Genomic DNA, 26,133 nt, shown 5'->3' with positions numbered 1-26,133 from the left:
TACGTGCCTTCACGCTCCAGCCTCGCTTCGTGTTCTCCAGGAAGAATGCACACATGCTCAGGAGTGTTGAATTTGTTTCAAAACGTTGGAACATTTCTTTCTACTTACTGGTCTTTCCCGCCTACTCTCCTTTTACTCAGGAAGTTTCTGATCCAAAGAGACTTAAAGAGTGGCTTGGGAGTTGATAGCAGATGTTATCAAGAAGGTTTTGATACTGGTTTTTAAAGTACTATTTTCTTTAGATTTATCTTTCCATATATAAACGTAAAAATGTCTCCATAAAGTGCCCCACTGCACTTATAAACTATCATTCTCAAATTAATGGACAATCATCATGAAAAAGTAATTATAACCCTCTGTAATTATAACGGCACCATTAAGTTCTTCACGCCTCAAGACTTGTTCTACATGAGAATGAGGGTTTCAACAGCGTGGCTCATTACACAGTTGCACAGATGCTATTCGATGTTCTTACCCTGATTGTGTTTCCTTCTTCCTCACCCCCAGATAAAAGAAGTATGATGCAGGGAAGGCATGAGCACAGAGGATCGAGTATCAACTATTCACGCATTTTTTCAAAAGGAAGAACTAATTCAAATTATGTTTTGGTAGTAGAAAAGGGGACGCTTAGGCAAAACTTGCGGACTGGTTGGCATTCCTCTAGATAAATAGGTGAAGCCTGGATCCTTCACTCCGCCAACCACGAAAATCGCTAGGGTGAGGTGACACACTGGGTTGGCTCCAACAGTGTGTGCTTCTCAGAAGCCGTCTCACAAAACCTGACCCCAGTGAACTCCTGAGCCATTCATCACAAAGACTTTAAAAACATAGGGTATACTTTGTCTCTGATATATTGGGTCAACTTTGTCCATATAGTTATGGTTTTGTATGATAAGACCCAAATGGAGAGATTTCCACGAGCATACTAAAATTGTATGCAAAATCGTGTGTGTACATGCACGTGCGTGCTTTGTCTTGTGGGGATGGATGTATATCCTTCATCACGTTCTCAAAAGGAGCCACAACTGAAATAAGGTTAAGAATCACTGACCTCCGGGTGAGGTTCAGAAAAACAAGACAAACCAAACCAAAACAAGCCCGGAGAGCCCAAGAGCAAAGCCCACAGTTCACACAAAGACAGTCACAGGGTGGGTGGAGGGGACCACACAATAAAGGTGCTGAAGCATTAAACTAGCAAATAGCTGTGCAGAAGCAGAGAGAGCCGTCAGTCCCCACCAGACAGGGTTTGCATATTGTGGATGCTCTGAGCTCAGTTTGCCAGAATTGATTTTTTCGAGTCAGGCTCACAAATCATTCGGGTCAAGACTGTCCTCCCAAGCCCTTGGAGAAAGGGAGAGAGCCCGCGTGGACCGCAGGTGGGGAAACAGTCCAGCCAGGAGGGAAAGGTTGCTGGGGGGACGTGGCCTGGAACAATGCTGGGCTTAAACCTTATGGAGGCATGAGACAGGGCACCCATTGTTGAGACGGATCATTTCAAGCCTTTTCAGTTTGTTTGTGGTGTGCCTAGAGGCCGTCCTTCCCAAGTGGCACCTTTTCTTGAGGGATGGGTCTCAGGAACCTGGAGGGGGAAGGGGAGGAGAAGGATTCACCTCCCCTTGGGCTCACCTCCCCCTGGACTCACCTCCCCCTAGATTCACCCCCCCACACCCTGGATTCACCTCCCCTGGGACTCATCTCCCCTGGATTCACCTCCCACTGGATTCACCTCCCCCTAGATTCACCTCCCCTGGACTCAACTGCCCCTAGATTCACCTCCCCCTGGACTCACCTCCCCCTGGACTCACCTGCCCCTGGACTCACCTCCCCCTGTTTCACCTCCCCCTGGACTCACCTCCCCCTAGATTCACCTCCCCCTGGACTCACCTGCCCCTAGATTCACCTCTCCCTGGACTCACCTCCCCCTGGTTTCACCTCCCCCTGGACTCACCTCCCCCTAGATTCACCTCTCCCTGGACTCACCTGCCCCTAGATTCACCTCCCCCTGGTTTCACCTCCCCCTGGACTCACCTCCCCCTAGATTCACCTCTCCCTGGACTCACCTGCCCCTAGATTCACCTCCCCCTGGACTCACCTCTCCCTAGTGCCTCACTGCTGATTATCTCTTGTTTCTGGTTCTCCTGGCATTTTCGTAGCCCTGAACTTGGAGCACTCGCCTCTCTTCTCCCACCACCTTATCCTTCTTCCTCCGCGTTTGACTTTTGTAGTAAGAGGAATAGGTTACATTTGCATTTTTCAGACCCCTTTGGAGGAACGACCCTTGTGTGAAACACTAGTGTATTGAGCTTCCCTGCTGTGAACTTGCACAAAACTAATCATCTTGAGGACCAACTTCTAGTACGTGCTGTGTATTTATACACCTTTTTAGCATAATTTTTTAAAAAGTAGTGGGATGAACTGACAACATTGGGGTGCAATTAGAGTTTATTTGCATCACAAGTGACCTGGCCCAAAGGCTCACCTACTGTCAAGCGAGCAGTAGGCAACAGCGGCAGGTGAAGGCAGCAGGTGGTGAAGGTGACAGGTGAAGGCAGCAGGTGAACAAGGCAGCAGGTGAAGGTCTCTACGCCTCTGTCCGTTCTGAGTTGGTCTTACTTGATCAGTTCATTTACTTGTTCATTAACTGAACACATAGTAGGCACCAGAGTCCTCTTTTTGGGGTATATTTCCTGCCTTCCAGGGATGGAAGATTCCTGTAAGGAGAGACAAGTATGTAACTGTGTGAGGTGGTGCACAGGGGGGCTATTGACTCATCAGGTATGAAGTCTCCCGTTGGCCTAGAGGACATGAGTCGTTTCCTCTCTATGAAGTCACATCTGGGAGGGGCTTGAGGGTCGAGTAGGGATGTGTGGTGGAGGGAGAGGCAGAAGGAGAACATTCCAGTGCCGAGAAAAACACATGAAGACACTCAATAAGAAAAGACTGGGAAGACAGTGGTGCTAGAAAGTCCAGCCCTCGGAACTTTCTAGCAAGGAAGTAGATTTTTTCCAGAGGGGTGAGGAGACAGGTAATGATGGGTAGAGGTGGAGAGGGAAACAGTGGAGGGTGAGTCTACAAAGATAGCTGGAGGTTCCTAGTAGGAAAACCCATATCTGCTACAGAATTGCATTTTATCCCCAAAGCAACATGAGGATAACAGCGTTTTCAAGTGTAGCAATGATGGCCATCACGTGTTTCATTTTGTCCTAAGTACTTGTCTACATTAACTTATTTAGACCTTATACCAATTTTATGAGATAGGTACTATCGTTGTCCCCATTTTAAGATAATGAAACCAAAGCACAGAGAGGTTAACCAAATTACGAGGCCACACAGCTAGTAAGTGATGAAGCTGTGTGAATTAGTTAAGAGAGATTTGGACAAATACTGGAGAGCAATGTGCTGTGTGTCCCAAGCTAGTGGCAAGGAATCCAGTCTGGAGGATGTTCTAGCAATCCCAAAAAGGGATCTTGTGTTGAGACAGAGCTAAGATGTAAAAGTGCATCAAAAGTATTCTGTGTGGGGGCACCTTGGGCTCAGTAGGTTAGCACTCGACTTTGACTCAGGTCATGGTCTTGCGGTTCATGGATGGAGCCTCACATCAGGCTCTGTGCGGACAGCTCGAAGACTGGAGCCTGCCCCCCCCCCCCGCCCCTCTCCTGTTGTGCTCTCTCTCTCTCTCTCTCAAAAATAAATAAACATTTAAAAAAAGTATTCTGTGTCAAAATCCTGTCTCTCATCTGCTTGTTACCGGATCCAAAGCAGTCTGGGTTTTCCAGGATGACTTCATCATAGATTAAAGCTTTGATAAAGAATGTTGACTGAACCTGGGTGAGCATTGACTCTTGATTTTGGCTCAGGTCATGATCCCAGGGTCATGGGATGGAGCTCCGAATTGGGCTCCTTGCTGAGCGTGGACCCTGCTCGAGATCCTCTCTCTCTCTCTCTCTCTCTCTCTCCCACAGCCCCACTCCCTGGCTCGCACACACTCTCTCTAAAAAAATAAAAAAAAAAAAATAAAGTGGGGTGTGGTATTTCCTTAGTGCATGAATATAAAAGAAAAGATGTTCTTTTATAGGGGCTCAGGCAGGGGGTGCTGCTCACAAGGAGACCTTACATTTGCTCTGCCGAAGAAGGTGGCTTTCTGAGAGCTTAATGAGCAAGTTGGCGTTGGATGTCACGCCTTCAGGCACTGGTCTCAGTTTACTTAGCTGGTGCATAGAGAGGATATTTTTGCCTTATTCGTTCAACAAACCTTGTTTGGGCACTGTCACCTGCTGGGATTGTGCTGAGTGCTTGCAAATGGAGCCAAATAAAACGTGGTTGGTGACTTCAGGAAAGTTCTCTCTGGCCCCTTTATCAGTCAAGCTCCAGCCAGGAATAAGAAGCAACACCAGTTATCCTAACGAAGAGGAATTTGTGCAGGGGGTTGGTTTCCTGGGCGATGGGCATCTGGGGAGGCAAGGGAGGCATGGCTGGGAAACCAGGCAACACGAGTGAAGCACGAGGCCGGGGAGCAGGGTCGAACCTGGGAACCCGTCCCAACAGCCATTCCCAAGGCGAAGGGTCACCCCAGGTGATGCGACAGAGGAGGAGGCAAGTCCTGTCAACCTCCAGGCTGCAGTCTTCCCTCATGACCCCTCCGATGCTCCCGGTGGGGAAGGGGGGCAGTGTGCAGAGGGGAAGAGTCTGCAGGGCTCAGGCGGGGAGACAGAAAGGCCAGCAAATCAGTCATTCTGGAAGAGGGTCCAGTCTGGGTCTGAGCTGGAACCGAGACATGCCTGAGCTGCAAGCCTCCGAGTTGGAACATCCAGAATTTGACTCTCTTGCACCCGCCTTGGGGCCTTTCCCAGGGGGGTTCCTTCTGTCTTGGAACACTTTTCTCCAGCCCTTTTGTTTTCACTTTTTTTAAAGCCTCTGCCCCAAAGTCCCGTCTTGATGATTGTAATCGAAACCCTACCACTGCCCCCACTCTTTTATCTTGCCTTATTTTTTCCCTAGAATATTTATCATGGTGGAAAATAAACATGTCACGTTATAACAAATAAACATTTGTCATCATGTTACAATTTCACATATTCATTTATTGCTTTCTAATTTTTGCCCCCCCCCCCTTTGGAACACAAAATCCTCCTGGGTGGGAATTGTTGTCTCTTGTTTCCCCACGGGCCGAGAGCAGTCGATGCCATCCGGATAGCTGTTGAATGAACACGGGAATGAGGGGATGCTTAGTTGAGGAAGAATAAGAAGGTTGTGTGGGGCAAGAGGCTAATAAAACTAGTAAGAAAAGACTCATAAGGAAAGTGCTGTGTCTGTCGAGATACCTGATCGCTCTCCCATGTAGGAAGGAGCAGCCGCAGGAAGAAAATGCAGGAGGTGTGTCGCAAACAGTATCTACAAGGTGAGCCCAGGTGCCAAAGCGGGATCAGGGCTGGGGACAGGACACCTGCCAGCGACTCCACATCGAGGCCTTGGACATTGTAGGTACACAGGTTTCTGGCCAGGCCAGCGGCACGGTCTCATAAACCGTGCGCGCTTGGGTTTGTTGGAGCGAATGATGAAGAAGGTGTGAAGGGGGAGGGCTCAGCAGAAGCCACCCCTCTTTGTAAATGCAGAGCCAGTGTTGCGTTCACCAGAGATCCTTCTAACATTCTTTGGGCCACACTCTGCTAATATGAAAATTCTACCGGACTGCCACAAGGAAAAAAGAGTAAAAGATACAGAACACGACTCAAAAAAAAAAAAAAGAAAAGAAAAAAAAAAACAACCCACTACAGAAAAGTACTTTGAAAGTACCTGCGGTGAAGCGAGCAGTGTGGCTCAACGGCATCTCCTGCTTTGTTCTCAGGTAAAATCCCAGACCCCTGCACCTGTAAGTTATTCCCCACAACCATGTGGACATCATCTCAGTCTCTCTGATTCAGTCTTATGCACTGTCCATTTAATTTTTTTAAATGTTTTCATTTATTTTTGAGACAGAGACAGAGCGTGAGCAGGGGAGGGGCAGAGAGAGAGGGAGACACAGAATCCGAAGCAGGCTCTGGGCTCTGAGCTGTCAGCACAGAGCCCGACGTGGGGCTCAAACCCATGAATGGTGAGATCATGACCTGAGCTGAAGTCGGACGCTCAACCGGCTGAGCCCTCCAGGCGCCCCTCCATTTAATTTTTAACAATACCCTTGGCACATCTGTGGTCTTGCTTCCTGTTTCTGTTTCTCATTGTAACACGTCAAGGAAAGTGTACAAAGACGCATAGTGTCGACACAGTATATTGATAGTCCAAAGTTCTATGCATACTTCTGTAGGAGGAAAAAGTTGTATTGCTGTATTTAAGGACTCTTTCTTTTAGAAATGTTTACGGAATATTGCTTATGTGCAACGGGGTTGCCAGATTTAGTAAATAAAAATACAGGATGCTCAGTTAAATTTGAACTTCAGATCAACAGTAAATACTTTCTTACTAGAACTACGTCCCATGCAATGTTTGGGATGTACTCGTGATGTAGGTGGGCCAGGTCCCAGGATCCAGAGGGGACCCCACAGAACCAGCCAAGAGGGTCCGTGGCTGCATGCGGGATGGAAATCAGATGCCAGCCAGGAGGCAATGAGGGCAGAATCTACCAAATAACGCCAAGTGGTGTGAGTATAGTAGGCAGAGCGTCTGGGAGACTCAGATGGAAGGGAGTCTCCCCACCACTTGGGGTTGGGGGTTTATACTGGAAAGGGGTCCAGGGTAAATGTTCTTTCAGGAATCCAGGGTGGGGTCCAATTGAAAGCAAGTGGCAGGTGAACAGCAGGTGTTATAAATCACTGAAGCCGGGGGGCGGGGGGCGGGTATTGATGCCAGTGTCAGCTGAGTTTGACAGACACAGAGCTGGAACAGGCTTGGGGGCCGGTCTCTTACATTATCAGGTGTCGGGGGCCTAGGACGAAAACACAGAGAACGATGAAGTTCTTACCCCTCCCCCCTTGGGGTGGGAACATAGCTTTTTCGGTTTACTCAGATACGAGGTGTAATATGGCGCATGAGTAAGTGGGGCCTCGCAGAGAAACAGATGGGAAGCTCGTTGTTCAGCTTCCCTACCTTATTTGTACTGAAGATAATAGGACATCCCAAGTTTACTGGGCATCCTGCGTTTTATCTGGCAACTCAATATTTGCAACGTGGTCTGTCTCAGGATAGAAACACAGAAGAATCAGAAAAAACTCTAGGCTTCTGCCACGTCTACTCAAGGCAGATATAACCACCCTGTACTGTGCTTGACTTCAAATGTTTTGAAGAGTGTGCTACCTGCACGGGAAGTGACTTCTTACTAACTAATCAGGATCCTGTTACGGAGAAGGCGTATTCCTTCTCTTTAAGGCTTATATCCACTGTTTTTACAGGTTAAGTCTTGCCTTGACCTTCCCAGCCTGTAGTTAATTTCTTCATAGGAAATTAAGTTTGTATCACCGAGACTCAGAGCTGAAAATTCATTTTATTGTTTACCTGGTGGTTAGATTTGCAAGTCGGGAGCAGTGCTGTGTTCTATTTCAGTTACCCAACCTTGAGTGAAACCTGTATTCAAGAGGAAAGTCTTGCTTCCGGCCCCTGTTGAGGTTTGGCAGGTGAAGCTTTCTCTGGCTTGAGCATTTCTGCTTAGCTGTGATGTTAGGAGGAAAACACGGGGAGGCTCGCGCACCAATCAGGTGTGTGGACTGGTCGCTGGTTTTGCAGAAAGACAAACAAGGTTTGGCATTTGCAGTTACGAACTTGTATACAAGTCCTTCAGAACACACCCACACAAACTGTTCAGTTAATGAGTACCACGCCAAGTTTCCCTGTCGTTTTACAGGTGGAATTTCACTGGTGTAGGCCTTAAAGAGGTCTGAAATAGAAGTATCTGATTATTATACGACGTGTCCCTGTGGAAATCACATTTCATTTGAATTCCACAAGAGAAAAGAGGTGAACAAACCCTATGTTATTTCTACTCGCAAGTGTTTACTTGCAGAGGATATGAACCCATGTTGAACATATTTCCATGGGATGCAACACGGACAAACCTACCCTGAAAGTGGATTTAGGGGAGGTGGGGGAAATGGAGAGATGCTGTTTCACGGGTGTTGAGTTTCAGTCTGGGGAGATGAGAAAGTTCTGGGGAGGGACGGGAGTGATGGGTATACACGTTGCATATGCGGCAATGCCACCGCAGTGTGCGTTTGGACGTAGCCAAAATGGCAAATTTTATGTTTTATATATTTTACCACAATAACGAATTAGACCAGAATACCAAAAGTTACATTTTTAAGTATTCTGGGTAACCTGAAACATTTCTGGGGCGGCTACCCTTTTAGGAAGAAAGCACCACCTTAAACGTAGTTAGGAGTCATCTTTCGCGTTCAGTGATACTGTTGGATCATAGGAGATTGAGATCTTCACAAAAGTATCTTGCCTACGGGGCCTTGCAGCAGTTGGGAATTATTAATTGGAGAGCCCTGGCTGACCTTAACTACCACTCAATACATAATCTTTAATTAATATAACTCTACACTAAGTGGTTAGCGTTCCAAGGAACATGCTGCCGTGACTGCCTCCGAGTAGGCCGGTTCACTGTGCCACGTGACTGCATTAGTGTGTCCAAACGGTGGAAGGCATGCTTGTGGACCTGCGGCTGCCGCAGCCCTCGGTGAGGCCGGTTGTTTCCATTTATGTTTATGAACAAATAAGGATAAGGAAAACACCCAGGTATGAATGGGAGTGTAGAAAGTGCAAATAAACTTTTAAACTAACCTTATTAGCTCTGCTAATTAACCCACTTATCTGTCAGAGCCAGGTGGTGAGTAAGGAGGGAACAAAAAGATATTTTTCCTTAAAACGTTTTCTCCCAGTTCTGAATACAACTACACAGCAGTCATGATTTTGCAAAGGCTGATGCCGAAGGCCAGGTGGCGGGTGGGAGGGAGCTCAGCAGCACACTAAGGGGTCTCACAGGGGTCTGGGGGGGGGGGGCTACCGCACTCCCTCCACACCAGAAAAATTGGGGAGCCCACTGGGAGGGAGATCAATAGTCCTGTCTCTGGGACCACTGAACTCCATCCAGGTGGACTCTCTTCCTCCCCTGTGAGTAACAAGGAATTTGGAATAGACCATTTCCCAAGTCTCCTTCCAGATTTATATGCTGATTATACAATTTGCCCCACCCGCCAGCCCCATGATAACTGAGGCAGTTTTCCTGATGGGACCAGGCAGCAGTGGCCCTCCTGTCCTTGGCCTGGAAGGACATGCTGACTCCAGAGCTCTGGTGACAAGAGATGGATGCTGTAGAGTGAGCAGGTGACCAGTGTCTTAGGGAGTGGTGTCGTTTCACTGGGAACAGGAACCGACTACAACTAACCCGAGTAACACGGGGACTTTACTGGAAGGACACAGAATTTTCAGAATTTAAGGACAGGAAGTTGAGCTGGACCTCACAAGGGACTGGAAATCCAACGCTAGAAAGCTGGGCACAAAGATGAACACCGCTCCGATAACTCGGTCTTCCCTTCTCCCTTCTCCCCTCTTTCCTCTAGTATCTCCTGCTTTTGTTCCACCAGCTCCAACACCCTGCTCATGCCTAGAACCTAATTCCAGGTTTACAGGGCATTTCTATCTCAACATGAAAGAGACCAACTGCAGCTCCATTGGTGACCAAAACCCATGCTGCAGAGACTCTCAGCTGTTTGGGTTTGAGACAGATCGACTTCAGTTTGCTATGCTAGTGAGTCTGGAGCATGTGGCTCAGTGCCCACTCAGCAGGGGCTCTGGGAGCAGATGCCCTTGAACAAGGACGTGCTATGCATACACTCCTCAAGCTTACTTTGGTTGCAAGCAGAAGCCTTCCCTGGATCGTCAAGCAAAAGAATGTTTTGGAAATACACAGGGATTATCACCTGTAATCAAAGGAGGCAGGGCAGGTCCTGGTCCTCAGCAAACGGTGTTAACAGACCTTTTCTTTTGGGCACAGCCATTTATGTGACTGTTCTAAGGGCTACCTTCTGTGTTTTCCTGTGCCATATGTTAAATTCCTGGAGGTGGGGGAAGACCATGAAGGGCCTCGTTGAGGATGTGTCCATTTCTGGACTCATTTGTTTTACAGGGACATGACCAACCTGTCCCACTTTTCCTAGGACCATCCCTGTGTTTTAAGTGCCAAAATTCTAGTGTCCTGGGATCCCCCTCACTCCTGGGCAAACCAGGACACTTGGTCACCTAGGAACATGGTCACTTTACATGGTATATGGTCCTTTGAGGGGACCTCTCTATTTATTAGGGGTATTTCTACCACAAGCAAACAATCGTGGTGAGCTATATGGAAACATTTCATGACATTTCGCGGAGTGCCTGTTACATTCTACTTCTTGATGGGGGGGGGGGGTGCACGCATGTGTGTACACACACAAACACACGCGCGCACACACGCTCTTCCCAGTCTCTCAAGGACACACCTCTCCACTACATGATTTGGTGATGTCACGCACCACCACAAAGCGACTGCTAACCTCCCCAACGTGGGCAAGTGGGAAGCTGCACCCTTCTACTGGGTGCAGGGCTGATGTCGTGCCCTGTAGGCACAGACTGTCTACATGCTGTCCATTCTTCCTTCTCTGCTGTTGACAATCCTATCTGTACCTCTCACAACATAACCCCAGAGTGAGAGAAAAAAATTGTCATACCTTTTCTTCCTAAAGAGGAAAGGGGGGACTTGGCGCGCAAGAAAGTATTGATTAAACACTAGCAGCAAGCAAAACAGCCATAGAGGGAACCGTCCTCATCCCTGTGGCTGGTAACGAAGCCTCATTACCCTTCTAAGGGCTCAGTAGTTCCAGCGGGCATTTCGGTTGGTTGGGGCGATCCGCCCAATGCGGTGATATGAGGGGTAAGAGCCCTGCTGGTCCCCCCTTAAAGGCCTTGATCACTGTTTTGGCGTCCCCGATGCAGCCTCCCATCCCCGCGGCGCCCCGATGCAGCCCCCCGGCTCCCCGTGCGGCCGGGCTCTCTCCGACGCCCCTCTCTCCCGCAGGCCCTCCCGCCTCCTCCGATCTCCAGCGCGCGCTCGTCGCTCCCGACCGTCTCTCCGAGAAGGGGGGCGGGGGAACTTGCACCTCCCGTCCCGCAGCGCCGGTCCCTCTCCCCGCCCGCCCGCGTCACCTTCCACCCCGCAAAGCGGAGCTCCGCGTCTGGGCCCCGCGGGGCCCCACGTGCCGCCACCAGCCCACCAGCCGGCGGCCCCTAGGCCCCCGCGCCCCTGCCCGCGGCCTGGGGGCGGGACTTCCGGTCCCGCGCGCGGACGCCTTCCGGCGCCAGGCGGAAGCCGGCTCCGGGTCTGCGTTGGGGCTGGAGCGTCCCGGACGCCGGTCCCCTCAGTGGACGCGTCTTGGCCACGCCGCCGCCGCCGCCGCCGCCGCGCGACGGGCAGACCGGGTAGGGCCGGGGGACCGGGGGGACCGGGGCGCCCCGCGCGGGCGGAGGGCGACTGAGCATGGTCTGGGCCGCGGGAGGGGTGCCGTGAGGGGCGGGGGGGCGCCGGTGGGAGGGGTCGGGGCGCCCAGCCGCGTAGCCTCGCCGCGGGTCCGTGCTGGCTTCCGGATGTGTGTGTGGGTTGGAGGGACATCGGACGCTCCGGGGACACTCGAGGTCTCCCTTCAGCCGAGTCCCCTTCGGGCTGCACTTCTTTGTCACAGGAATTTAGCAGCCCTTCCTCCGGTCGGGGGCTCGGACCCCAGGCCCCACGTACAGTCGCCCACGCCCCCGACTGAGCCAGCAGGCGCCCGCGGACCGTAGTGCTGTCAGGCTGACCGCAGTTCTCGTTCTGGAACCCTCCGTGGCGCCAGAGTTTAGCTAGTGCTGCTTCCACTGCCCCGAGCGACCTCGTCAGCACGCTTGGAGCTGCGGAGAGGATCGCAGGGAGCTGTACTTGCGCTCGTACTGGAGCCCCTATGCGTTAGTGACTCGGTTTACCCAGTGAGGACAGTCTAGGTGCGGTTTCAGCTGATTACACCCAGTCGCTAGGATACCGGTTAGTGACTCCGTTTACTCAGTGAGGACGCTCCAGGTGCGGGTGCAGCCGATTACACCCAGTCCCTAGGGTCCGGGTTAGTGACTCGGTTTACCCAGCGAGGACCATCCAGATGCGGGTGGAGTGGATTACACCAGACCCTAGGGTTTGGGTGAGTGACTCAGTTTACCCAGTGAGAACAATCTAGGTGCGGGTGCAGCCGATTACACCCAGTCCCTAGGGTTTGGGTTAGTGACTCAGTTTACCCAGTGAGGACCCTCCAGATGCGGGTGGAGTGGATTACACCCAGACCCTAGGGTTCAGGTTAGTGACTCAGTTTACCCAGTGAGAACAATCTAGGTGCGGGTGCAGCCGATTACACCCAGTCCCTAGGGTTTGGGTTAGTGACTCAGTTTACCCAGTGAGGACCCTCCAGATGCGGGTGGAGTGGATTACACCCAGACCCTAGGGTTCGGGTGAGTGACTCAGTTTACCCAGTGAGGACAGTCTAGGTGTGGGTGCAGTGGATTATACCCAGTCCCTAGGATATGGGTTTAGTGACTGAGTTTACGCAGTGAGGACAGTCTAGGTGTGGGTGCAGCCAGTTATACCCAGTCCCTAGGGTTTGGGTTAGTGACTCAGTTTACCCAGTGAGGACCCTCCGGATGCGGGTGGAGTGGATTACACCCAGACCCTAGGATACGGGTTAGTGACTCGGTTTACCCAGTGAGGACCCTCCAGATGGCGGGTGGAGTGGATTACACCCAGACCCTAGGATACGGGTTAGTGACTCGGTTTACCCAGTGAGGACCCTCCAGATGGCGGGTGGAGTGGATTACACCCAGACCCTAGGATACGGGTTAGTGACTCAGTTTACCCAGTGAGGACCCTCCAGATGCGGGTGGAGCGGATTACACCCAGACCCTAGGATACGGGTTAGTGACTCAGTTTACCCAGTGAGGACAGTCTAGGTGTGGGTGCAGTGGATTATACCCAGTCCCTAGGATATGGGTTTAGTGACTTAATTTATGCAGTGAGGACAGTCTAGGTGTGGGTGCAGCCAGTTATACCCAGTCCCTAGGGTTCGGGTGAGTGACTCGGTTTACCCAGTGAGGACAGTCTAGGTGTGGGTAGAGTGGATTACACCCAGACCCTGGGATATGGGTTAGTGACTCAGTTTACCCAGTGAGGACAGTCTAGGTGTGGGTGCAGCCGATTACACCTAGGATACGGGTTAGTGACTCAGTTTACCCAGTGAGGACCCTCCAGATGGCGGGTGGAGTGGATTACACCCAGTCCCTAGGATATGGGTTAGTGACTCGGTTTACCCAGTGAGGACCCTCCAGATGTGGGTGGAGTGGGTTACACCCAGTCCCTAGGGTTCGGGTTAGTGACTCGGTTTACCCAGTGAGGACAGTCTAGGTGTGGGTGCGGCCGATTACACCCAGTCCCTAGGGTTGGCTACCACAAGGCCACAGACTATGTTGAGTGTTCCCGGAACCATGGTGTCTCACTCACAGTAAACACAGGTGGTTTCTCTAGTGGCCAGGGAGGGGCGTGTCGGCTTACTTTGTCGTTACTGCAGCTCATGCTGAGTATTCTCCTCATTGTCTACACTGCATGTGATTTTTTTTTTTTCAACATTTATTTATTTTTTGGGACAGAGAGAGACAGAGCATGAATGGGGGAGGGGCAGAGAGAGAGGGAGACACAGAATCGGAAACAGGCTCCAGGCTCTGAGCCATCAGCCCAGAGCCCGACGCGGGGCTCGAACTCACGGACCGCGAGATCGTGACCTGGCTGAAGTCGGACGCTTAACCGACTGCGCCACCCAGGCGCCCCTGCATGTGATTTTTATTGGCTGCGCTTCCTAAGGACATCGTACAACCTCTCACTTAGGTGTAATTAGAGACTCCGAACTGAAAAGGCGAATTTGGTTTTGCCACAAACTGGGCACCCAGCATGGCAGTCCTTGCGCTGTCACTGTTGAAGGGGACAGCTGCCTAATGCCTTCCTTCTCTTGGGTGCTAGACTACGTCAGTGCAGGTCGCCCGGAGACCAGGTTCGGGGGTCTGACTTGCACTAAGTGAATTAGAACGTTCTGTGTTTGTTGGTGCCTCAGTGTATTGCTGACTTGTAAATCCCTCACTGCCCCCCCCCCCCTTTGTAAGGTGTAATTGACAGACAAGAACTGTGTGTATTCTAGGCGCACTGTGTGGTACACATTTTGATGTACATTGTGACATGATGGTCACAATGAAGCTGATGACACATAGTCACCAGTACCTAGCTGTCTTAAGATCTACCTCGTCCAGATTTCAGATCACAGTGTTAGTAACGCTTATGAACTCTTGATGGACTTGAAAATTTGTACTTGAGTTGGGTGTAATCTCCTTATATTTAGGGACATAGCTGATATTTACAGGTGGAGAGCAGTGTCTAGAAATAAACAGTGCTTCAACATGTAATTAACTATAGTGGGTAATTTCTCAAACTAGAAAATGGTAAAATGGCCTGATCTTTATAGTTATTGTGTTGATTGCTGTGTGGATTTCTCTATATATCTTCATTTAATCTGTTTCTTTAAGTTAGACAGTGTTCCTTTTCTGATAAGGCTTGTTCTGAATTGTCCGTAAAATCTTGGTTTAAGAAATGTATTCCTCCCCCTTTCGCTTGGTTTTTGGGAGATAAAACAGTTGGGAAAGTATGCAGATCTTCAGACTTTAGTTTGCGGCTGAGGAAGTGCTTGTTTTTGAAACACAAGAGCCCGCCCTCTCTGGCAACTGTCTAGTTATATGTCTGAATGATATATTTGAAATTGGATTGCCGTGTGTTCTGGATAATCTCTGGGATTTTTCTTTGTTCTAATCGTTGAGTAAAATTTTAAGTTTTCTGTAGATGAACCCAAGTGTTGTTCTGTAGGATTTAGATACATTTTACACTTTAACCAATAGTGGAAATTTTAATAGGGCTGGGCAAATTACTAGTTATTCTTAACGGATTTATTACTTACTTTTGTTTCTGCGATGGCAAAATGCGTAGCTGTGCGATGGGAGAACTACTAACACAGCGATGGCCCGGGCTGTTTTTATATTCACGTATTAACACATTGCTTTCCATAGTCACCTGTTTGTAATATGTGCAGTAGTTTGCTATGTTGGGATTTTGGGCTCTGTGCTCCCTGACTGTCAACCTTATAATTACATAGTCCGCTCTCTGTTACCCGTATACCCCATTAGAAGGGCACCCCCTGCCGTTTGACGGTATTGGTGAAAGGACAGTGTTGATCTGCAGACCTACTGCCCAGCTGCAGGGCCTGTGACGCATGCTGGCTGTCACCAAGATTAGCTGAGGCATCGTCAGCCTCTTCTTTTACTAGGACTTTCTGCCCTTTCTGTGCTGCTGAGTTAGACCTTTTCTCTCAGTGACTGAGATGACGTTGGCTCAGCCAAAAGGGCTGTCGGTATAGCCTAGTTCGTTCTGCTGACCTTGATCCCATAAATCTTGGCAAATGTTTTGCCCTCCTGACATGCAGTTATGGCTGTGAACCATTTGTTTACGTTGTTATTGTTTGAAAAACAGTTTAAATACTAAATCATGATTGGATTATATAACTGGACTACACTTACTTTTGCTTGGAGCGAGGCATCACATTAAATTCTACAGGAACCATTCTATTGAAGTGATACAGTTGCAAATACTACAGAAAATACACTGATTGTCATTAGTCTTTGTTCTTGTTACGAGTTTTGTTTGTTGGTTTGTTTTAGTTTGAGATCCTCATGAAAAGAAAAACTGTCCAGTAGGAGATGGGGGGGAGGGGATGTTAGGAGGTGATGGTGGGGGCTTTCTGCAGTGGTTGTATCTCACGTTGTTTACAGTTATCAGTGCTTGGTGGTAATAAAAAGAAAGACGCAGTTGGCTTTATCATTGTTTTAAAATACCTTACAGACAGTGCTCTCCTTTATTGCCTGCGGGGCGTAGAGAGAGAAATTCCTCCTGCCGCTCCCACCTGCCTGCGAGAGAACGACCTGGCAAAGGCTCTTGAAGTTGGAAAGTTTACGTGGTCATTGGGAATCGTGGAGAGGCTTGAGGGAAGGATTGAAATGTGAATAAAGAAACAAACGTTGAGGTTTATTTTAGCATTGGTATTTTTCGTGGACATTGACGGGAACACTGCGCATACAAGAAGACCAAGCACCGTACGAGTGACCTCGTCTTAGTTAAAGCGGAGATGATAGGGCCGACCCGGGAAGTGATGCATTGTCAGGTTCTAGACTTTCCCACAAGAGCTAGTGACCACACAGATAAGAAGTATGGGAGTCAACACCGAACATTTCAGACCTAGGCAGTGCCTATTGACTTGGTCTTTCTTTCCTGACAAACAGTTACTGGCTCCAGTTTGCTCGGTGCTCCAGCTGGAAAGTACCTTGGGAGATACTCTGCCGGCACTCCTTGGAGCCTTGGAGCGTGGCGAATGTTGACCAGCCACGACGGGTGGGCTTCAACTTCCAGACCTCTGTAGCCTCTGCAGGCTCTTATCATCCTGACAGGGGTTGTAATGCCTGTGTCAGCCTGTGCTTGTGACTTAACACGTTTTCATTTGATCTCAGAATAAGCGGTCAGCTTGCGTCCATTCAAGTCACCTCTTCTTTTTTTTTTTTCTCTTGGTGGATCGGAGTTTTCTTTCACACCTGCTGCCTCAGAGGAGATCCTTCTCCAGAGATCTGAGCCCTGAGCACAGCATGGGGGACAGTTTATCGTGCGTTACTTCCGCATTCCGCACTAGTAGTAATTTGGCGCCCAAGGCAAGCAGGGCAGGAGGAAGAACCCGGAAGAGGAGTGTCTCAGCTAGGAACTAGAGTCCTGTTAGTCCCGTCCTCTTATGGTGCAGAACTTTACTTAATTTTCCCAACATTCCCCCCTTGGATGCTTTTTTAAAAACATCTTTTTAGTAGGCATCACCCTTTAGCTCTAGGGGTTGGTACTCTCGGAGGGCTAAGATGCATGTTGCAGTTTCCAGGTAATGTTGAGGGACCTGGTCAGGGTTTGTATAATGTCCGCCACAAATGCAGGCCCGTTGTCACTGTGTATGGTTAAGGGCAGACCAAACCGAGGCATCATTTCACGTAGAAGAGCTTTGGCCACCTCACGACTTCGTTCCGTCCTGGTCGGGAAGGCTTTGACCCATCCTCAGTACGCGCAGATTATTACGAGGAGGTACCTGAATCCTTTGCTTGGTTTTATATCTGTCAAGTCCACCTCCAAGTCTTGGAAAGGGGTGGGTTTCTGGTAACCGGCAGGCCAGGTTTAGGGAGGATATGGTTTGCGTATTTAGAGATTGATGAATTAACCAGGCCCCAAGTACATAATAAAGCACAAAAGTCTTTATCTGTTGATGGGTCTACAGTGAGAATAGTCTTGGCATGCAGTGGTTGGGGGGAATCCGTCCCATTTTCTAGTTGTTTAAATAATCATATGCCCTTGGGGTGTTATTATTATCCCCACAGAATAACAAGCACAGAAGATTGTCTGTACATGAAATACTGTGACAATTTTGCTGAAGTTTACCTCAAGTTGTGTAGGTTAGGCAAACAACAAACATTTAAAGGCAGTCGGAGCTAGAATTTAACATCCATAACTGTGCGCTGTTGAAACATAGTTTTTCTCTCTAAAAACCCTCATTTCCAGAGATGGCCGAATCAAGACCAATGCATTTGTAGAACAAGTCACGTCTTAAGAAACCTGGCCTAATTATTTACATAAGCTCAGCAAGAATAGCGATTGATCCTGAGGATCTGTTAAAGTTTGCTTTCCTGGAACCTTTTATAAGGAATCTCCAGATTGAACTTTTAGTAGCCTCTCCAGGCCAGAAGCCAAGCCAAATACTTGCCATCAGACAGGCCTGCAGTACCTGTGGAACTGGGTGAATTCCTCTTCACAAGGTCCCCAAGATATCCTGAGGTTGTCCTGCACCTGCCAGGAAGTGACCTTCTTTACTGCTGGGAACTCTGTAAGCAAGGTATCGGGCCAACATTTCCAAGGGCCTTTATCAAGTCAACTCTTAATCTGCAGTCCTTAGTTATCAAAAAAAGCAGAACAGCATCCTTTTTAGGAACACTTAACCTGTTCTGTAATAAATGCCTTGTTAACCCCGCGGGCAAGACTGTCTTTGTACTTTTAGGATCCCTGTACTTTCCGTTTAGGATCCCTGCTTGAAAAGGACTTCCTCCCTGGTCTGTTCACGCAGCTTTATGTTGGTTGATGTTTCAAGAGTCTAGGTTTTTCATAACCCTTTTTTAAGGGGGTGAGCAAAGCTTAGAAGAGTCTGACTAATGTAGAATAATAACTGGTAATTTACGTATAAATATTTACAGAGTGCTTTTCTTGTATCGTCATTTGGTCTTAGGCAGGATTGAATGTCAGGGACAGAAACCCTGAACTTCAGGAAGGTTACGTGACCAGCCCGGTGATGTCTTCTGGAATGAGGTGCTGGACCTGGGGTGCAATCCCAGGTCTTTATCTGGACTCACCTGTTCAATTGCGTCTCAACTCTTGGGCCCTTATACATCAGGTATTTTTAAATGTATCTTGGAGCCCCTTTGGCTTTCTCATTTCTTCTCCCTTGTCACCAAACTAACTTGTCTCCAGGGAAATAAGTTGCTGACTCAGCTTAATTGTTCTCTTCTGCAATTAAAGTACTATCATCGCAGGATTAGCGTGAACCTGTAGCAGTCATGTAATGCAGTCTTCTGCCTGATCTGGATACTCTCATAACCCTTTCCTTCCCAGAGTATTTATGGCCCTTGCAGGAATACTTCGAGTAACAAGGTGTTCACTTTCTGGTGCAGCCTTGGTTCATTGTTGGGTTATTCTTTTCCTTATAACAGGTCCAAATTGCCTGTTGTGGTTTTTATGTTTTAGTTATATCATCCAGAGCAACACTGAAAATCTGTTTTCTCTTTGCAGTGTAAAATTTTGTCATATATTTAAGGATAACTGTCTCTTCTCCAGGTTAAATAATGCCAATACCTACATGTGCTACTGTCCCCATCATCTGATTCTGGCTCCACTAGGTTGTCAGTATCTTGAAAATATGGCTTCCCTAATTGTCTACACTATTTTATTTTATTTTTAAAATGTTTATTTAGTTTTGAGAGAGAGAGAGAAAGAGAATAAGTGGGGGAGGGACAGAGAGAGAGGGAGGCACGGAATCTGAAGCAGGGTCCATGCTCTGAACTGCCAGCTCAGAGCTCGGTGCGGGGCTTGAACCCACGAACTGTGAGATCATGACCTGAACCAGAGTCTGACACTTAACTGACTGAGCCATCCAGGGGCCCCTGTCCACACTATTTTAGATGTCTGATCAAGGCAGCAAATATGGGGGCTTTTCCTTCCTGTAGGGTGGACACCTGTCATATTATTGCACATTCAATACTATTGAAGTTTAAAATTACATTAACATTTAAGCAGACACATCTAGCTCTTATATTAAGCATTTGGTAAACCATAGCTCCCCAAATTATATGGGAAATCTGTTAATCTGCTCCCTCTGCCTGTACAGCTGGTTTTTGAACTCATCTACAAGACTTTACGTTTATTCCTGTTAACTTTGATCCTGGCTGGGTTTCAGAAGCTCAACATTTCAGCTTGTAGTGATCTGTTTTTGTTCCGTTTTCTAACACACTTATCCTTTTCAGCTTTTATGTTTATAATGCTTATCCCTTAAAGCTTGGTTGAGTCAGGGCTGGCTTTCATTATAGCTAAGTAGCTAATGCTCCTTGTGAGGCTTTGCGGCAGATCACCTTCGGGTAATTTTATACCAGGTTTTCCGTGGAGAAGGGTGACAAGTGATAGTTCTCTGGATCTGGTACCCTTATTCCCTGGAAGACCCAAGAATTACTTATAGGCCAACCCAGAGTTGTGTCGGATTTTCCGCTCCCTACCACTCGCTTTCACACGCATGTCTCCAAAGAATAGAGAAAGCCAATTGCTGGAATTGTGTTCCTAGGCACCTGGCTCTCTCCTACCCCTCCAGACTGGATGTTACCACTTAAACCTAGAATAGTTGAAACCTTGATTTCAAAGAAAGCCTCTGGGACCTGCCATTTCTTATGTTAATGATTTTGCTTGAAGTTCATCTTTCAACTACGTATGAACTCTTACCCAGCTGCCATGAGCTATAAAAAAGATTTAAAAAAAAGATTTATAGAGGGAAATGATAATAAATGTTCTTGGAAACTACACTTGCCAGTGGCCTCAGTCCATTATTGTAATCGAGATATACAATTATACCTATGGGTTATGTGGAGATCGACATAGATTGTATGTAGAGATTATTTTCATTTTTAGTCAATGTGAAACCTTTAAATCCCAAACTAGTAATCTCTCATAGACAGCGTTTTTAAGCTTTAGTTCAAATCTTAGTTTTTTATCTCCATACTTTTAACATTACGGTGGCTTATAGCTAAGTCTAGATTTGAGGAAAGTCTATCAGTTGTGAGATTAATTCTGTATGTATTAGATGGCATATGGGGAGTGAGACATGAAATAACTGAGTTTTTATTGAGTCAGCAACAGGACGGCAGAGGAGTGGCTCAGGATGCCTGGCTTCTAGAAGTGGCTGTGCTGCTCATGAGCTGTGGCTGGGCGAGGGGCCTGTTCCGGTAACGGGGTAGGTACATCCCTCTCAGCCTCCGTTGCTTAATTCCTACCCTGGTAAGTCCTTTTCTGAAGCTAGATGTGGCTGTGATCTGTGGCCTCCGGGCCCCTTTCCCGCTCTGATATTCTGGAGCTGTCCGGTCCAGTCGTGACCAGTCACAGATGGCCACACAGAACCTCACTGCACGTGCCCAGATGCCACATGTGGCCGTGGTTATCACACCAGAGGGTGTGGGTAAGTGTCCTGGTGGACGCTGTTCTAGAACCTGCCCTGTGTAAAGCCAGGGACAGATCCCAGTAGCACAATTTAATGTGGAAAATGGGCTCATTAGGAGAGTCTGTGTCTGGTGCACAAGGGCAGTTGCCTCAGTGACGGCTGGGTTCTTTCATTGACACGTAATCACTGCCGGGTGCCTTCACCAGCAGGTGCGAGTAGTTGCACAGACAGACACAGTGTGCTGGAGGGCTTAGACGTCCTACGCACTTGGTGTGCACAGCCCTTTCTTGTATCTGTCATACCACAGAGGACAGGGGACACGGGAACTGCCCCTCTGTTGTGAGATCTCTGTTTCTGTGAAATGGCTTCGGAGGGCCAGTGACAGCTGCTTTTTTTTCTTTTTTTTTTTTTCAACGTTTATATTTATTTTTGGGACAGAGAGAGACAGAGCATGAACGGGGGAGGGGCAGAGAGAGAGGGAGACACAGAATCGGAAACAGGCTCCAGGGTCTGAGCCATCAGCCCAGAGCCTGACGCGGGGCTCGAACTCACGGACCGCGAGATCGTGACCTGGCTGAAGTCGGACGCTTAACCGACTGCGCCACCCAGGCGCCCCAGTGACAGCTGCTTTTGAACAAATGCATTGATCTGTGTCCAGAGTGTGGACAAGAGTGCGGTCTGTGTTAGGGGAATTTGGCTAAACAGGTATCTTTAGACCAGTGATTTTTAACCTGTCAGATCCAACACTCTATTTTTATAACAGGTATTTTACAGTTCCTCCTTTACCATCCTGAAATGAATCCATAGGCATACTGTAACTACTTACAAATCTGATGGCAAAGAAATGAACACAATTTCTAACTATGATATAAAGGAGGAATAAAAATAAAATCATTAAAAAATGATTTAAAATATTTTTAATACACGCGTGTTCGATACATTCCAGATGGTCAGCGTTTTGTGTCTGTGTCTAGAATTACTGTGGATGAGACGGTTACAAATGCACACTTGTGCGGGTGGGTTGTACTTAACGTATGTGCTGCCATTGAGGTGACTTTCCAAAATGGCGAATAATTTGGTAAAATGCAGAGAATAGTTAGGTATGGTCTTGCCTTGGCTTCAAAGCAGTTTTATTTTGGGAAAATTTGGTGATTATTAAAAGTGTGAAAAAGATAATTTGTATTGTTTTTTAATGTTTTTATTTATTTTTGAGACAGAGACAGAGCATGAGCAGTGGAGAGAGGGAGACACAAAATCTGAAGCAGGCTCTAGGCTCTGAGCTGTCAGCACAGAGTCTGATGGGGGGCTCGAACCCACAGACTGTGAGATCATGACCTGAGCTGAAGTCGGACGTGTAACTGACTGAGCCACCCAGGCACCCCAAGATAACTTGTATTTTTATGTTACGTGGTGTTAACACTCGAGGTTTAGGTAATTTAGACATGCTTTCCATCCACATGTATTTCTGGTGGGTTATTAAAAACGCAGAGGGACGCCTGGGTGGCTGAGTTGGTTGAGCGTCCGACTCTTGATTTTGGCTCAGGTCATGACCCTGGGGTCGTAGGATTGAGTCCTGAGTCGGCCTTTGTGCTGGGATTCTCTCTCTCTTCCTCTGTCCCTGTCCCCCACTTGCACATGCTCTCTCTTAAAACAAACAAACAAACAAACAAACAAAAAAAGTCCAGCGTCAGTATTAAAGAATATTGTGATTTATTAGTCATACCTGCCATAGATAGAATGAGGACGTCTGGATAGGACTTGCCGTGTATTCTGTCTCTGTTCAGTGGATCCTGACACCTCCCCTGCCAGGGGCTTTGGAAAGATGCTGGAGAGGGTTTTGGTTGTCATAGTGATGGGTGTAGGTGTGTGTAGTTAGCACTTAAGATTTGGGAACGAGGGATGCTTTGGACAGCTGTACACAATGGGAAAATATCCCGTCCAAAAATCTTGCTGTCCTCATTGAGGAACACTGTCCAGCTTGGAGAAGAGTCTAATTATGGTAACCGTTCTGCGCAGGATGGTCACTGGGACTTAAACAGAGACCAGATCTCTCTTCGTTGGGGATATTGTTATGGGTATCTTGACATTGAGTGGGGTATGGTACCATATCGTCTTCAGGGTTTTTTTGGCTCTGTGATTGCCTGAGTTAAGTCAGGGGTCAGGAGACTGCACCCCTCAGGCTAAATATGTCCTGTTGTAGTAAATAAAGTTTTATTAGAACACAGTTCTGCTCATTCATTTATATATTGTCATTGGCTGCTTTGGGGCTACAGTGGCAGAGTCAGGTAGTTGCCGTGGAGATGTTTTGGCCTGCAAAGCCCGAATACTGCTGGCCTCTTTACAGGAAAAGTTTCTAGATATACCACGTATCAGGAATGTTTTTTGAAGGACACCAGTGTGTGAATTGATGTTACTAAGTATGTGATTCTTAGATCTTTAGCAGTTTTCTGTGTGTAGTGATCCTGAAGTCTTTCCTGTGTCCCTGTAGCACTGAAGACTAGCCACGAGACAGATCAACAGTAAAACTTGGAGCAGAATTCTCGGCTTGAATTTGCAGATGTCACTAAGTAGTCCAAGGTCTGTGCCAATTTCGTGTGGCTCTTCAGCTTTGGGATTGGGCTGGTCGTTGATTTCCTCACAATGGTGATATACGAACTGGTAGTTAGGAAATACTTTCAAAGCCAGGACAATGAGAAAAAAACTGCATCTCACAACCTTGTGAAATCAGCTCTGGAGCTTGAAAATTCCATGTAGGGAACGTCACTGTTCTTTCCCCTCCTATGGATTTTAATAAAGAAAAGTTGGCATCGTGCAGGAGGTACTAACAAAATAACCTTCTGAGCACTTAAAATATTAAAATGCTTTAATATTTTAAGGAGGTTACAAGAAACAGACATCTGTTAACCCTAACTTAAAAAAGACAAAAAAGGGGCACCTGGGTGGCTTAGTCGATTGAGTGTCCGAATATGGCTCAGGTCATGATCTCATGGTTCACGGGTTCGATCCCCACGTCGGGCTCTGTGCCGACAGCTCGGAGCCTGGAGCCTGCTTCTAATTCTGTGTCTCCCTCTCTCTCTGCCCCTCCCTGCTCACATTCTGTCTCTCTCAAAAATAAACATTAAAAAACCAAGAAAGAAAAATAAATACCTGTTTGAGTCTTTTGGTATGTTGGTATATATTAGGGTTCTCCAGAGAAACAGCCAATATGGTGTATGTGTGTGTGTGTGTGTGTTTTTTTAATTTTTTTTAATTTTTTTTTTTTCAACGTTTATTTATTTTTGGGACAGAGAGAGACAGAGCATGAATGGGGGAGGGGCAGAGAGAGAGGGAGACGCAGAATCGGAAACAGGCTCCAGGCTCTGAGCCATCAGCCCAGAGCCTGACGCGGGGCTCGAACTCACGGACCGCGAGATCGTGACCTGGCTGAAGTCGGACGCTTAACCGACTGCGCCACCCAGGCGCCCCTGTGTGTGTGTGTTTTAAAAGAGATTTATTTTAAGGAATTGGCTCGTGAAATTGTGGGGATTAGTAAATCCAAAATTTGTAGGGCATGCCAACAGGCTGGAAGGTCGGGCAGGAGTTGGTGCTAAAGTTTTGAGGCAGAATTCTTTTTTCTCTGAGAAACCTGTTTTTGTTCTTAGAGCCTACAACTGCTTACATGAGTCCCATCCACACAATCCAGGGTAATCTCCTTTATTTAAAGTCAATTTAGTGTAGATATTAGTCACATCTACAAAATACTTGAACTGCAACCCTAGATTCATGTTTGATTCACTTAGCTGTATCCCAACCAAGTTGACCCATAAGACCAGTTATCAGTACTACAAACACATTTTGGTATATTAAAATATGTGGTGTATAAAGTATTACATAGTGCGTACTAATTAAGGAAGTGTCTATATTTGTAGACCAGTAGTCTCTAAGGGATTACCTGGGTCTTCATTCATGTGTCAAATAAAGACTAAAAAATGGACAATTTAATCAACCTTTGAAATTTGAAAGTTCTCTTTTTTGTGTGTGTGGTTTTTGTATGTTGTGTATTTAAATGTAGGGTGCCTTGAATAATTTAAAAATGTTATAGCAATTTTTTTTTGTTTTTTTAATAAGTTAATGTTGTTGCTAACTCTTTTGTATAAAAAATTCTTAGAGTTGGCAATTAGTTTTGAGCTTTTTAGTCAAATTCTCGTCATTTGTGGTTGGGAAACTGGTCCCAGGAAGATGGAGTGATTTTGCCCAGGTAACACGGTGAATAAAAGAACCATCTTTAGAAGCCAGATCTGGTTTCCAATGCAGTGCCCTTTATGCTGAGAGCGATTACATAAGTGACGCTAGTTAGGGGGTTTTCTGAAGAGGGGGTGATTTTGAGTGTGTACTTCAGGGACTGAGTATGAACTGATAGTTACCAGAACGGAGGCGACACTCAGGCCGTTCTCGGGCCCTGGGGGGGAGGGTGGGTGGAGAGAAGTGGGTGTATCATAAGGGGTGTACAGGCGGGCCCCAAATTCACGAAGGGCACTGTGCTACCCGTGAGGCTCGGAGAGGTTTTACAAGTACAAGCTAGCCGTTGGTTGGTTCACAGGGGATATTCCAGAGGACCTTGAAGTAGAGAGAACATGTGGCCTGAAAGACCTCACTGAGGGAGCTTTCCTTCGCGAGGACCGTCAGAGAGCAGAGGAACAGGGAGCTGCGGGGACCCTGTTCCTCTCTGCAAGGGGCGCAGGGCAGGGACTTGGAAGTCCCCCGGAAGGGAATTGGAAGGGTTCCACGGGGCATAGAGAAGACGTTGGAGGGTGTAAATGGATTCTTGAGAAGGTTGCCAGGTTTGAGGCATAACCTGAGTTTACTTCCTTACCTGCAAAATGAGCGTAATAATTCCCAGTGCACTAAGTCGTTAGAGGGAGCGAAGGAGATGATGTATGTAGTGCTTATTAGCATAATGCCCGGCACGTAGGACTCAACAGTGATAGCTTTTTCATACTACATCATGGCAGCTGCCTGAGGGTCTTATCAGGAGGTGTTGCTGGAGTGAGATCCTTTTTTTAATTCCCCTTTTGCTTATTCTAGCGACTCTATGCCACCCTGCAGTTCTGCAGTGTGGGTTCTTTCTTCAGGCAGGTGCACGTCCCTGACTACGTGGAGTACTTTCTTACCGCTGCCGCACTCTTACGCACTTTGTGGGGGGGTTGTATTTCAGTTGCGAATTTAATTTCATCAAATTGAAAAGATGTACCTAAATATGGCA

The 26,133-nt window shown here is 47.6% G+C and overlaps 2 protein-coding genes and 2 long non-coding RNA genes across 11 annotated transcripts in view; 2 read left to right on the top strand and 2 right to left on the bottom strand.

Annotated features, from left to right (window-relative positions):
• Positions 1-8,259, top strand: part of LOC123585331 (ankyrin repeat domain-containing protein 26-like) — a 184,263-nt gene extending 176,004 nt beyond the window's left edge. For 3 of the 4 annotated variants that reach the window (XR_006706072.1, XR_006706073.1, XM_045453369.1), the window contains one exon: positions 508-3,823. Coding sequence is in view for 2 of the 4 variants with exons in the window: in XM_045453369.1 (XP_045309325.1) it covers positions 508-511 (4 nt within the window). In the remaining 2 variants the exon portion in view is untranslated. Of the gene's footprint in view, positions 1-507; positions 3,824-7,831 lie in introns of those variants that run through there. The other variant, XM_045453367.1, reaches the window with a different exon arrangement.
• Positions 2,425-4,603, bottom strand: LOC123585340. The gene is made up of 2 exons (XR_006706101.1): positions 4,253-4,603; positions 2,425-2,711 (listed from the first exon to the last, which is right to left on the bottom strand). It is a non-coding gene; the product is annotated as an uncharacterized LOC123585340 (long non-coding RNA).
• LOC123585346 overlaps positions 7,461-26,133 on the bottom strand; it is a 29,048-nt gene continuing 10,375 nt past the window's right edge. The window contains exon 2 of the long non-coding RNA XR_006706107.1: positions 7,461-7,784. This is a non-coding gene — a long non-coding RNA (uncharacterized LOC123585346). The remainder of the gene's footprint in view (positions 7,785-26,133) is intronic.
• DISP1 (dispatched RND transporter family member 1) overlaps positions 10,965-26,133 on the top strand; it is a 188,193-nt gene continuing 173,024 nt past the window's right edge. For 4 of the 5 annotated variants that reach the window (XM_045453341.1, XM_045453340.1, XM_045453339.1 and 1 more), the window contains exon 1: positions 10,965-11,439. In XM_045453341.1, the coding sequence (XP_045309297.1) occupies positions 10,980-11,439 (460 nt within the window). In that variant the 5' untranslated portion in view covers positions 10,965-10,979. The remainder of the gene's footprint in view (positions 11,440-26,133) is intronic. The other variant, XM_045453347.1, reaches the window with a different exon arrangement.

Source organism: Leopardus geoffroyi, chromosome C3 (assembly GCF_018350155.1).
Source record: "Leopardus geoffroyi isolate Oge1 chromosome C3, O.geoffroyi_Oge1_pat1.0, whole genome shotgun sequence".
Classification (NCBI taxonomy): Eukaryota; Metazoa; Chordata; class Mammalia; order Carnivora; family Felidae; genus Leopardus; species Leopardus geoffroyi.
This window is presented reverse-complemented; position numbering and strand designations above follow the sequence as displayed.